The sequence below is a fragment of the Delphinapterus leucas genome, chromosome 6 (genome assembly GCF_059928025.1).
Source record: "Delphinapterus leucas isolate spDelLeu-1000000601 "Yukka" chromosome 6, BTC_Dleu_Yukka2, whole genome shotgun sequence".
In the NCBI taxonomy this organism is placed as follows: domain Eukaryota; kingdom Metazoa; phylum Chordata; class Mammalia; order Artiodactyla; family Monodontidae; genus Delphinapterus; species Delphinapterus leucas.
In genome coordinates this window covers 115,045,012-115,058,230 of record NC_143134.1, presented here as the reverse complement: position 1 = coordinate 115,058,230, position 13,219 = coordinate 115,045,012, and the positions used below count along the sequence as shown (strand labels likewise).

General features: G+C 49.2%; 1 protein-coding gene across 6 annotated transcripts in view; it reads left to right on the top strand.

Moving 5' to 3' along the window:
* MAPKAP1 (MAPK associated protein 1) overlaps window positions 1–11,909 on the top strand; it is a 230,645-nt gene extending 218,736 nt beyond the window's left edge. For all 6 annotated transcript variants that reach the window (XM_022578740.3, XM_022578739.3, XM_022578738.3 and 3 more), the window contains 2 exons: window positions 5,436–5,533; window positions 11,357–11,909. In XM_022578740.3, the coding sequence (XP_022434448.1) occupies window positions 5,436–5,533; window positions 11,357–11,482 (224 nt within the window). In that variant the 3' untranslated portion in view covers window positions 11,483–11,909. The remainder of the gene's footprint in view (window positions 1–5,435; window positions 5,534–11,356) is intronic.
* Window positions 11,910–13,219: the final 1,310 nt, after the last annotated feature.

Here is a 13,219-nt window from a genome sequence, read left to right as displayed (position 1 = left end):
TGGATGTCATTGTGCCAGGATGTTGGTATTACGGGGGTAGAGTGTGGAAGTTTTTCCTCTGTCTTCTAAATTTCTAGTAATTTTAAAATATATTTTATAATGTTTTAATTGAAAAGGAAAACCAAAAAATTCAAGTTTATTTTTGGCTTTCCTGGCAAGTGGGACACCTGGGGGGTTTTAGACAAAGGTGGGCCTCAGGCTCAGTTTGGAAGTCCCAGCTCTGACCAGTCATTGCCAACCACAGTCGGTGCCCACAGGTCGTTTAGAAGGGAGCCTCTTTTCAAACAACAATCTCTGTTCCATTTGCAGTGGAAATCTGGGAGCACTTCTTTGAGCAGGAGTGCATGCGCTGCTGGCCCTCTGCTTAAGCTGTCTCATCTTGTGATGCTAGCAGCTTTTTCTGAATGACCACTCCCCTCAATTGACCAGAAGACCCTGTTTTTTCAGCACAGCCTCTGGTTTAAGTTAAAACTCATAATGCGGATGATAAATTACAGCACGAAAGCTCAAAAGTCTCCACTTCTGACACCTGTGCTGCTAATTAGTAAAAATACATTTTTACATATCCAGACTTCCATTTCAGTATTCAGAAGCAGAGGTATAGTTTCAGCGCCCTGAGCAAATCTGGATATGTGACCGGGGCTTAGATGCCACATTTTATACCCCATTATATTGCATTTTATTCCTACAGCTCTAAAGCAAGTCTGCTCAAAGAAGGCCCAATTAAAAACCAAATCGTCAGAACAGTGAGGATATTATCGTCAAACATCAGTTCCATCACAGTTGTAAGAATGATGGCCACCACCCATTAAGCCCCCACTGTTTCCAAGTGCCATGTGAGATGCCTGATGGATGCTGTCTCCTCTTGGGCAAACCTTGGCCTCTGGAGGGACAGTGCCTCCGACCGTCCCACCACTAGAACACAGCAGAACTGGATTTCTTCCCAAGTCCCTGACTAGCACTCACACTTTCCCCCTCTGCATCCCAGGCTTTTGTTATACCTCAATTTCCAAACAGAATTTAACAACCCAAACAAAATAATTTGGACTAATTGCAATATTAGACTTTGTATTTTCTTTTAAATCATACTGATACACAGGCTCACCTCAGAGATATTGCAGGTTTGGTTCCAGACCACCACAGTAAAGCAAGTCACACACATTTTTTGGTTTCCCAATGCATATAAAAGTTATATTTACACTATACTGTAGTCTGTTAAATGTGCAATAACATTATGTCTAAAAAAATAATTTACACACCTTAATTTAAAAACACTTTATTGCTGAAAAATGCTAACCATCATCTGACAGTGCAAGGTTGCCACAAACCTTCAATTTGTAAAAAATACAGTATCTGCGAACCACAATAAATTGAAAGCACCATAAAACAAGGCATGCCTGGATCATTTTTCTCAACTGGCATTTTTACAGAGACAGTTTACCCTTATGGCTTACTCATTCCCTATGAAAGGTGCTGATGTTCTTTGAGTTTCCAAGGGTAACCTGCCCACCTCTGATTCCCTCTAACACCCCGGGACAGGTGCCCTGATGGGCTGCAGCTGAGGAGGACATTTGACCCCCCCCATCTTCCTCCTTTACCTGAGGTGAGCCTAGAGGTGCCCGAGGCTGGTAAAGTTTTGATAACAGACTTTTCTCACTTTGTGTTCCTGTTCTGTTCAGCTGGTGTTGAAATGCCAGTGATCCCTTCCCAGACACCTCTGGTGGGAATTTACCACATAGCATAAACCACTCATGTTTATTGATAGGTAGATCCATCTCCAGAAAGAGGTCAATTAACTTGTTACACTTTAATATATGGGCTTTGGATTAGGTGAAATTATACAAGTGTGAATTCTGCTTATTAACTCCTATAAAAGAATTCCCAAGTCCTGCCACTGTTACCTTCTCTATAGTTCTCAAGTCAGTCCCTTTCTCAGCATCCTTTTTACTCCTGTCTAGCTCAAAACTGAATATGCTCCTACCTGGATGACTGTGGCAGCTGGTCCCCCTGCCTCCAGGCCCTGGTGAGCCAGGGTGAATGCCCAAAAGCCCAATTTGACCATTCACTGCCCAGCTTACAGTCCACTAGTGGCTCCCTCAGCTGTTGAATCCAGTGTTCCCAGCCCTTTAGTCTGCCCTGTGTCACAGCACCTCCTGCCCACCCACTGTTCGTGAACCTGCCTGCTCGGAGCCCTGGCTCGGAGGCGTGCTGCCTCTCGCCCCCGTGTGTGTGTCCACGCTCTGTCCTCGCCCTGTCGCATCCTTCTCCACCCCACGTTTACCCAGCTGACCCCCCTTCCTCCTCTAAGACTGCTCAGTCAGGCGTCGGCTCCTCCAGGAAGCTGTGTCTCGAGTGGCCCTTCCGCTACCAGGTCAGCCACCTCCCCTGGGGTCTCCACAGCATCTCCCTGGGATCACCTTCTTCGTCATGCTCATCATACTTGTCTCTCAGTGTTCCTGGTGTTCATTCCTCTGGCCACCCAGCAAAACAGGGATCCCTGGAGCAAGGGGGAAAGCCTCACAGCAAAAACTCTCTCGGCGTGCCTTGGCCCCATGCTCCGTGGCTCCAGCACGAGTGACAGCGTGGCTCTGAGTTAACTAGAGCTCTCCCTCCGAAGTCCTCCCACAGAGCAGGAAGGGGCCGTCTGCTGTAGCTGTCCCACCGCACCGCACCCGGTTTTTAGCTGTGTGATAGTCTATCTGTGGCTCTGTAATAGTTACAAAAGGGCCGAGCTGTTGAATCCTAATACAGGTTCTCCAGATGGTGTTCTGTCTCCTCTCCCCTCAGTGATGTGAATGCTCTCTCTGGAAAGGACAGACAAGTCAGAGGCTTCAGTGAGATGGTCAGGGCTGGAACTCTTCATCACTCTGACTTGCTTCCCTCTTCCTTGGGGGTCTGGTAAGAGTGCTGGGGACAGGCAGAGGACACACACAGCCTCCTAGCTCAGCACAGGACATGGGGGGGTGTTTGTAGTCACCTGACCCAAATATGCAGCCGTTCCAGACACTCGATGTGGGATGATTAGTTTGTTTTTGTCCTATGATTGGTGTGCGGATGAACCACAGGCCTCCCCTCTGTGAGCCCGTACCGTCCAAGGGGATGGCGTGGAGGCTTCCTTCCAGAGGCTCCCGGGCCCCTGCAGACTGCATGTCACGTGTGCCATGTGTAGATTTGGCTCTTCCTAAAGAGTGCAGGACAGGTTTTTAATGGTGTCCCAGTTGTTCAGGCGAAACATGCTCTAGTATCTTGAGGTTTGGGTTTTGTTTTGTCAGTGACGAGCGGGAGCAGGTGGTATAGACAGTCCATGAGATCACTTATCAAAGTGGTCAGTGAACCCCGAAGCTTCGGGTCCACAGACCTCCCTAAGACCTTCTGGTCCTTTTTAGCTGCAGGCACTGGTGTCTGTGTCTGTCACGGCCAGGTGTCAGCAGTAAGGCCTCCTGGAGGGGGTGTCTCTGTTTGTCCTTCACAGCCCTGTGACCTTCATAGATGGCTCTGCTTGGTCACAGCATGGCCAACAGAGAAATCTGCATTGTTCTTCCGCACAGTGATATCACCATCAAGGCTCTGACATTCTGAGCTGAATCCTGTAAAGATAAAAGAATACACACGTACGCTCACGTCCATACATACAGATACATCCATTCGTGTGAGATTCACTTCTCAGAAACAAGTAATTTATATATTCACAGAATGATTAGCTTTCAGCTAAAAATTCTAACACTTTAGTACCACGATTTAGAATCAGGCTAAATTTGTCAAGTGACGGAAAGCGAGGTTTTTCAGAAATTATTAGCTAATTTTTTCAATATTGAATTTATAGTCAGAAAGTATATCATAATGATGTTTCCAGGATAAAATACCAGCAGCTTAACTTTTCTGGCCACAAATGTACAGCATGTATCAGTTTATTTTTGAAGATCTGAAGAATTAGCTACTGTAAATAAAGTTTCCAGGAAGATTTCTCTGGGAAAGAGGTGAACTTACAGTAATATGGGTGATATGTTATTAATAACTATGACCAGCCACTGCTTCAATTAAAAGGACAACGGATGAGAAGGGCTAATAGAAAGGATATGCTGAATTTTAATCTCACAAGCACTGAAGTCTGCAGAAAAGACAAGAAGGAGTTGTTTCTGAGGCTGGTAGGAGGAAGCCTCTGGGTAAGAGATGTCACCAGCTGCTCCTTGGTCTGGGAATGTTTACCGAGCTCTGACTACACGTCTCTCTGGAGCAGTACTCCTTTGGTTGCCAGTAATGGAAACCAACTTCAAAATAGCTTAAGGAGAAAGAGGACTTTCTTGGAGGTCCACAGGGGTCTCCCAGAACCCAAGGACAGCATGAGCTGATGGGCTAGGGAGAGCGTCACATGGGAGTGAGGACGGCGGGCACCTATGTCTCCACTTAGAGGAGGGAATCTGATTGGCATGTTTGGCCCAAAGGACAGGCACAGGGGGTGCGGTCACGACTGCAGGTGGCGTGATCCGGTAAGCAGGTTTCTTTGACGGGCCGAGCACTGCGGGAGGCCACATGAGAAACGTGCCTAGAAATGTATCCCACGGAGATGCCAGTTGAGCTAAAGTACCCAGCATTGGCTGATCTTTTGGAGACAGGATAATGAGAGGGGACATCCCAAGCGTGGGCAGGTGGGTATGTGCAGTGCCCTGGGCTGGCATGTGGCATCTGAGAGTGGTGAAGTGAGGTGAGGCTAGACCAGGAAGCAGTTCCAGAAATGACAAGGTTGCCCTGAAGGTGGTAGGAAAGGGTTACAAAAGCATTTGGGTCTGGAGGTGGTTTGTGTGTTCAGGGGGTCAGACCCCCTGAGTCAGTCTGCTCTGTGAGGTGCCAGCTTTCCATGGCAGCCTTTAGAGCAGCCTCTCCACGCCCCCCGCCGCCCCCAGTCCACCCATCCTTCCAGGGTGGAAATGACCGGAGGCCTTGGGCCTTGGGAGCAGCTTCCACGCGGGACCACATGACCAGGACTCCCCCTCCCAGCAGGAGCCAGGCTACGGAGAACCTGGTAATAGCGTTACTATCGGCCTTCCTCCTTCCTGTTGCTCATTTATTTGACTTTAAGCACAGTTATTTTTAGAGAAATAATTTGGAGTTAATTGGTCTTCTGCCTTAAAAAATACCACCTTTTCCATGCGACTATTATGTAGAAATAGTTCTGTAGAGCTTTCCTAATCTGGCGTCCCCGGAACACCCTTCAGAGTGGAATGGGACATAACTAGCTGTTTGATCTGTTGTTTACTGCCTGCTCTCTCCCCACCTGTGATGAGAAGGTGAACGACTCCTGGGAAGAGTTGCAGGCCTGCAGCCTCCACTTGCTCTCGCTGGAACTGAAATGACAAGGGGAGAAGAGAATATGGGGGGCGTCCCCCAAGGTAACCCGCCAGAGCCCCCTCAACCCTGCCTTTTCTCTCTCCCTCTAGGTCACGCGATATTTAAACTCACGTATCTAAGCAATCACGACTATAAACACCTCTACTTTGAATCTGACGCTGCTACTGTCAATGAAATCGTGCTCAAGGTGAGTGTTCCTTCTCGGCCCAGACCTGGCGTGTGCAGGACCGGCTCCCCCCCAGCACTGCACGAGGCTCCCAGGCCGGTTTTGCAGGGTCACTGCACTGCCTACGGGTCACCCGGCTGGTGAGCACCCAGGCCTGGGCCACACCGCAGGTCAGCTGCTCTGCACCTGCTTCAGCCAGCCAGGACCCCCTTCAGCTTCCTCCCAGTCCCCCGATAATCCTCCTTCTTCATGTGTTTATTCATTCTTTTTACGTACCATTTATTTCCCTCCAACCCCACTCAGGAGCTCCTTGAGTTTCCTGGAACAGACTCTGAGGAAATTATTGTTATTGTTTGAAGACACCTTAAAGTAATCACGATAATTAACCTGTTCTAAACATACCCGGCTTGATGCTAGAATTGTCTGTTACCATATCTCAACAGTGCTCACGGAGCACCTTCTGTGTGCCAGGCTAGTACTCAGGATACTGCAGTGACAGACCCCAGTCCCTGCCCTCAGTGAGCTTGTCCTCTTTCAGAGGAGACAGACGTTAAGAAAATTACAGAGAGGGACTTCCCTGGTGGCGCAGTGGTTAAGAATCCACCTGCCAATGCAGGGGACATGGGTTTGAGCCCTGGCCCGGGGAGATCCCACATGCCGCAGAGCAACTCAGCCTGTGCACCACAACTACTGAGCCTGCGCTCTAGAGCCCACGAGCCACAACTACTGAGCCCGTGTGCCACAGCTACTGAAGCCCATGTGCCTAGAGCCCGTGCTCCGCAACAAGAGAAGCCACTGCAATGAGAAGCCCATGCACCACAATGAAGAGTAGCCCCTGCTTGCTGCAACTAGAGAGAAAGCCCGCACACAGCAACAAAGACCAAACGCAGCCAATAAATAAATAAATAAATATTTTAAAAAGACTGTTAAATAAGTCACAAGGTGCCCCATCGGTGTGTAAAGAGTAAACTGACTTGGTACAGGGGGTAGGGAGGCAGGGAGAGCTGAGCCCTGAAGGATGGATGGAAAAGCACACATTTTACCAGGTGAGGAGAGAGAAAAGGCATTTCACAGAGAGAGCAGCCTGTGGCGGAGCAGAGAAGCAGGGCGAGTGCGGTGTGGCTGGGAGGTTGCACCCAAGCCTGTGTGTCTGGAGCAGAGAGGTTGCAGGGGCCAAGCCACACAGAATCTTGCAAAGCGGGGTCAGACTGAGAAAAGCTCCTGTGGGGTCTCGTTGGTTCAGGAAATATGGGTCAGGGCCCGAGATCCTGTGTCGCTGAGAAGCTCTCAGGCGCTGCACAGGATGCCGTCTGTGTGCCACGCTCTGAGCAGCCCTGGTCTAGTGATTTGCAGACTCTTCCAAACTGAGAATCCTTTCTCCAAGCCAAATCTTACGTAGAATAACCAGATAGAGAAAACAGAACTGCTGTAGCAGAACAGGGCCTAGAGCCAGAGGGGGCTCCTCCACCCCAGGTGTGTGTGACTCTGACCAGTCACATCACCTCCCTGGGCCTCAGTTTCTCCTCCTGTAAAATAGGGATCATGGTACCTACCCTGCCCTACCCCACCGTAAGGCTAATATTAGCTGCTAGAGCGAATATTAAATGGTACGGGGAAGCTACCTAAGTGATTATTCGTTCTCTTCTTAAGAGTAGATGTCATCAAGTAATAGTAATAAAAGTACTAAGATACACTGAGGGGTCACAAAGTGCAGGACCTGGGCCAGGCACTTTACCTGTCCTGTCTCAAGGAACCTTCACACCTCTATGAGGTCATTCCCATTTTCTAGATGAAAACTGAGGCTCAGGAAAAAAGTAACTTAGCCAGGGTTGTGACAGGCAGAACCAGAACTTGACCCCGGTTTGGCAGATTCCAGAACTTGTGCTCCTAACCTCCCAGGTGTGCATAGACTTAAGGAGCTGAACAGGAGATTTCGATGAAATGGAATTGTTTCACAGAAACATTTTGAGGCAAAGTCCTCATGGCTTCAAAAGATTTTCAAAAGTAGTAGATGAGAATTAAAAGAATAAAGCTGCTAGGAGGACAGTTTAGACCCGAGACAGAGTAGCGTGACCAGTTGGATGGAAAGCAGAGGGTTCATAGACCACCCCGGATTGGAGCCCCTTGGAACAGGCAGGGGACAGTGCCCACCTGGAGTGCCTGAAAGCAGCAAGGTAAGAGTTACCTGCCAGCGCATCCCCCGACGACCCAGGGAGCGTGTGCCGCACTCCAGGGCCAGGTGGAGAAATATTCCATTACCCCGTCAGGGCTGGCCTTTTTTTTTTTTTTTTTTAATTTATTTATTTATTTTATTTTTGGCTGCATTGAGTCTTCATTGCTGCCTGCGGGCTTTCTCTAGTTGCAGCGAGCGAGGGCTACTCTTCGTTGCAGTGTGTGAGCTTCTCATTGCGGTGGCTTCTCTTGCTGCAGAGCACGGGCTCTAGGCTTGCGGGCTTCAGTAGTTGTGACACACGGGTTCAGTAGTTGTGGCGCACAAGCTTGCTCCTCAGCATGTGGCATCTCCCCGGACCAGGGCTTGAACGCATGTCCCCTGCATTGGCAGGCGGATTCTTAACCACTGTGCCGCCAGGGAAGTCCTGGCCTTTTTTTTTGTAGCCAGCATTAAAATATTCAAGGATTTTACTAGAAGGATTCTAGTAAAATTATAATCCTGTGTTTGACATCAAAATAATTTTCACAGCAGCAGATTGATGACAGAAACACAGGTTTATGACTTCACTGCAAGACTGTGGAAGAACAAGTGCAGAGAAATCATTTTCCAGGACCAAATGCTCCCTCGACGCAGATGCTTTTCTGCAAAATCCCCAAGGCCTGTCGCCTTCCCTAAAATGTCTGTTTTCATATGAAAATGCTTGTAGAAATATTACATCATGCACAAGACTCCAGGAGAAGTCCCAGCCTGATTTATTTAGAGAGCTAATGATCGCGATCCTGATGGAAGATTAAATTTCACGTCTCCGATCTCTGATTTTTAAAGCAGTTTAAATACTTAGCCCAATCTGCCATTCCCAATGTCTTCGTGGGGCTTTGCACCAACACCAACTGACTGAGGCCCCACTTGGTAGAAATGTTGCCATCAGAGGTTCTTCTCAGGTCGGTCTTAGACGCAAGTAATACATGTGGTGGTTCTAGAATTGAGGAGTTTCACATAAAATAAGAGCTTTAGACTGAAACTTTAGACGAGCCACAGCTTGGGCTCTGACCAGTGTCTGCAACTGAAAGGAGGAAATAAGGACCAGAGGCTAATGTCAAAGAAACTATTACAAGCAGGCAACTCTCCAAGTTATTTTTAGCTTGTTGTGTTTTTCCCCATAGGACCCATTTATTGGTCACCGACTGTATACAAGACATTTTATGTACATTATCTCATTTCATCTTTGCAGCTGCCCTGCCCAGTGTAGACATTATTATCCCCACTTTATAGACGAGGAAAAAGAGGCCCAAGGCCACAGAGCACATACAGGTGGAGCCTCATCTTGAACCAAGCTGAGGAGTCCCAGACCTGCCCTGCCCCTTCCCACCCGAGATGGGATTGAGCTAATCCCTGCGTGGCCCCTAGTTCTGCAGGCTTCGAGGTGAATCTCAGAGGAATCATTGGTCTCTTCAAATTGGGTTCTTCTCGTGATCGAGTGATGGAGGCTGTGACTTTATTGACCATGAAAACTCCCTATATTTTTATGCCTTAAGCTGTAAAATGCATTGAAAGTGAAACACTCTGTAGTGCATAAAACTGTGCAAGTCTTAAGCCACAGCATATTAACCAGCTGATGGCAGACCAAAGGGCGTTTTTATCTTTTGATTATTACATTAATCTTCCATTAAAATTATCTATGTGATTATCACAAAGCACTGAAGATAATAAATTTAGGGAATAGTTGGCCTGTTGAGGATCATTTTAAAATGCTTTTGTCAAGTTACATGTGCCAAAAATACACTGAAAACAGTAGATTGGTTGAGTGTGCAAACAATCGAACCCAAAGATTGCTCTTATTAAGAATGATAAACCTCTTCTTTCCATGCATTGTCTCTAGTGTCCCAAATCGTCACCCGGCCCTGCAGGCCTCATGATTTATTGCTTTCAGCTGGTAACTTGGCGAGGCAGTGGGCCGAGCGCGTCAAGCCTTCTGTACTCACACACCAGCCTTTAACGCCTGCTGCCGGCGACTATCAGAGCAGAAAGTCTGGAGGGGACACCATGGCAGAGCCCCAGCCCCACGCGAGGCAAGGCATCTGCACCACCTCCCCGGAGCACCTCGGTTTTTTCTCAGTCCTCAGAGGCCTCTCCCGCTCCGGGCGCGAGACACGTGGCCCTCAGAGTAGTCAACAGAGGGGGCAGCTCGTTTCTCTAGCCAGGAATATTCAGGGTTCTAGTCATAACTTTGAGATATTTGAGGTTGAAGAGAAACAGTGTTTGTTCTCAGAAAGGCCCAGCCAGAGGCAGCTGGGGCAGTGGAAGGAGCCGGGTCTTAGGAGGTGAGGGGGTGGGGACCTCTGAGGAGGCCCGGGGCCTGGAGAGCTGGTCCAGGTCCTGGCGCGTACTCTTTCTAGGTTTGTGACCTTGAGTAAATGACGTTATCATTTCTGTGCCTCAGTTTTCTCCTCTGTACAATGGGGATAACAATGGCAGCCATCTCCTAAGGCTGTTGTGAGGGTTGAATGACTCAATCCTTGACAAGCACTCCAAACGCTGCTGCTGCTGCCACCGCCACCACCACCCAGCCAGGGGCTCATCCTCGCACCAGGTGCAGGTCTTATCACGGCACTGCTGCCCTTCCCTGGCTCCTCCCTGCCTCACCTTGACTGATCCCTAAGCTTCTGCAGTTCATGGACACCCCCTTGCTGTGTTCCACTGCTGTGCCTTGATGCGTGCTGATTCTCCCCACCCCTTGTACACCTCAAACTCCTATTTGTCTCTCAAAACCCATCTCATTCATCCCCTCCACAAGCCTTCCCTGCCCCACATGTCCCCGATAGTTACTCTCCCCATTCCTTTCTGCTCCTTCTGTATCTGTTGTCACACTTGTTCTGTTGGACACTCACTAGGCCGTGAGGTCCTTGGGACAGGGACCAAGTCTTAATTTTCCCTCTGCCCCTTGAACCAAACATGGGGTGAGGCTCAGATAAGGCAGATGCTCAGTGCCAAAGGTGATGGTGACAGTGACCACTGGGGGGAAATCTGAAAAGACCCCAAGAGAACCAGGTGGGAGCAGCAATGTGGAGACCTGGGAGGCAGCTGGCTGTGCATCCTGCACAGAGTTTCCACGGCACCTTTCCCGGCTTTGACCCTGACCTCTCGGTGATCCGGGCAGCTTGGTCCTCTTCTCTGAGCCTCACTTCCCTTTTTTATCAAATGAGCCGTAGCTAGTGGGGTGCTTGTGAGCATTAAAATACCCCAGTTGGGACCTCTGTACCTGCTGGTGGGAGGCTGAACACAGAGCCTCGTTTTGGTTTGGTTTTCATCCCTGTGACATCCTTGTCTTTCAGACAAGGGAAGAGGGGGCTCAGAGAAGTTAATGTGCGAGCCCAGGGCTACACGGCAGGCTGGGGGCAGAACCAGGAACCCCGGTACACAGGCTTCTTCTGGGAGGGACCACGGGCTCTGGAATCAGAAAAGCTCCACCACTGGCTGAAAGGCCTGTACCAGCCTCGTGTTGTGCAGTGGGCTTCGGTCACAGCCTGCGGGGTTGCCGTGATGACTGGACGCCACGCACAGGGGGGCACTGGGCCCGGAGGGCGCCCAGCCCAGGGCAGGGCCCTTCCCTTGCTCATCCCAGGCGAGCAGAGTGGCTGACAAGTGACGGGCTGTGTCGTTTTGCTTTCTAGGTTAACTACATCCTGGAATCACGAGCAAGCACTGCCCGGGCTGACTATTTTGCTCAGAAACAAAGAAAACTGAACAGACGTACAAGCTTCAGCTTCCAGAAGGAAAAGAAATCAGGGCAACAGTGACACCGGCCTCCAGCTTCAATCTGTTGCCATAGCTCAGAGCCTGCCTGCCAGGGCCAGGTGGCCCTAGAGCCCACCCTGTGTCCTGCAGTCCTCGGGGAGGCCAGCCCTTGGCTCACGAGGACAGGGCTGGTGGGCTCTTGGGGAAGTGGGGGCACCCCCCTAGAACAGAGCTGGGGACGTTGCCACGGGGCCGAACCCTGAGTGGTAATGGCTTTGATTAGCAGTGCCCGGGGCCGGACGACACCGAGAGGAGCCACAAGCTGCCCAGCCATCTTCACTGCCTGACGGCCCCGCGCGAAGATATACATAGCCATGCCCAGACATGTCCTTGCAACTTGATCAAATTTCTTAAAACAAACAAAGAACAAAAATGTACGTTTCTTTTTTTTTTTTCTTCCTTTTAATAAACTCTTTATCGTGGTTGGTATGATGGACCATTCTTTGGGGCAGAGGATTGATTATGTTATTCTCTTTAAAATCTGTTCCCATATTGAACAGGTGGGTTGGAAAAGCTAGGGCTCGATTTTTCAGAAGAAATGTTTAGGATTTAGTCAATAGTTTTAACTATGCCATTTGTTTAAATGAGTGCATTGCTTTGAGGATAGTATCTTACTAAAGTTAGGAAGGGGACCGAGTGATGTGTGTCCAAGGCTGCGCCATTTTCCCCTTCAGAAGCCTGCTCTCCTCGGCTCATCCCAGCACCTCTGATTTCAGGAAGGCAGGACTGCATGTAAAGCTCGGGGCTCGGAGAAGTGGGGGTCACACTGAGCTCCCAGCCAGAAGTGGTCTCTTCTGATTCCTAAATAACAAGTCTAAGTTTCAGCTGACAGTTGGACCCGCATGTGGATTTTTTCTGGTCTCAGAAGAGTCTCTGCTGCGCTGTCTCAGAGGGGCCTCGGCTCCGTTTCTCTCCTCACAGTGTCTGCCCCCTGGTCTGAGCAGGAAGGAAGTGCTGCTTTCACTGCATCAGAGACTGCGGGGCGGGAGGAGCTGCTGCCAGGGGTCCAGCTCCCAGGGGGTGGGGGTCAAGGAATCAGGTATCTGCTGACACCACCCCTCTGGCCACACCTGATGCCTCTGTGGTCCTCGCCAGCCTCTCCAGGGTCCCTCCCAGGGTGACGTCCTTTCACACTGGCCCTGGCCAAGATGGTGGACTGAGGTTTCATTGAGGACCTGCATTTCAAAGTTTTTTAAATCATTGTACAGGAAGCGACGTGGCTGAAACAGCCTCTCACAGTTGAGGGTCCATTTGCACAGAGGCACCTAATGAATTCCTCTTTCATTCTGATCTTTGTTCAGCCAACAGAAGCACCCTTTTCTAATGTCTTCCATTCCTATCCACCCCAGAAACGAAAGACATATTATTTGTAGCTTGCTATCTGTATTTGAATTTTTAGCAATTTTATATTTAGATATCTTTGAAAAATGTAAATGACTAATTTGGTCATTAAATCTTGTGACATATTCAATGTTAAAATAAAAATCATAAACACCTTCTTTCACGTATTTCTTTGAATTCTTGAAGCCTTGCACACATACTGCTGAGGGTGGTGACCGCCATGAATCACTCTGGGCGGTGACGTTTGCTAGCAGTTGCTGTGGTGCCAAGCGGCTCTGAAATGTACTGTGGGCCTCCTTTAATACTGAGCAAGACAGGATGACCCTCTTCACTCAAGGGTGACATTGAAATCATCACTTCCTTCAATTACAAAATCAACACCATTCTCATATGGTGAA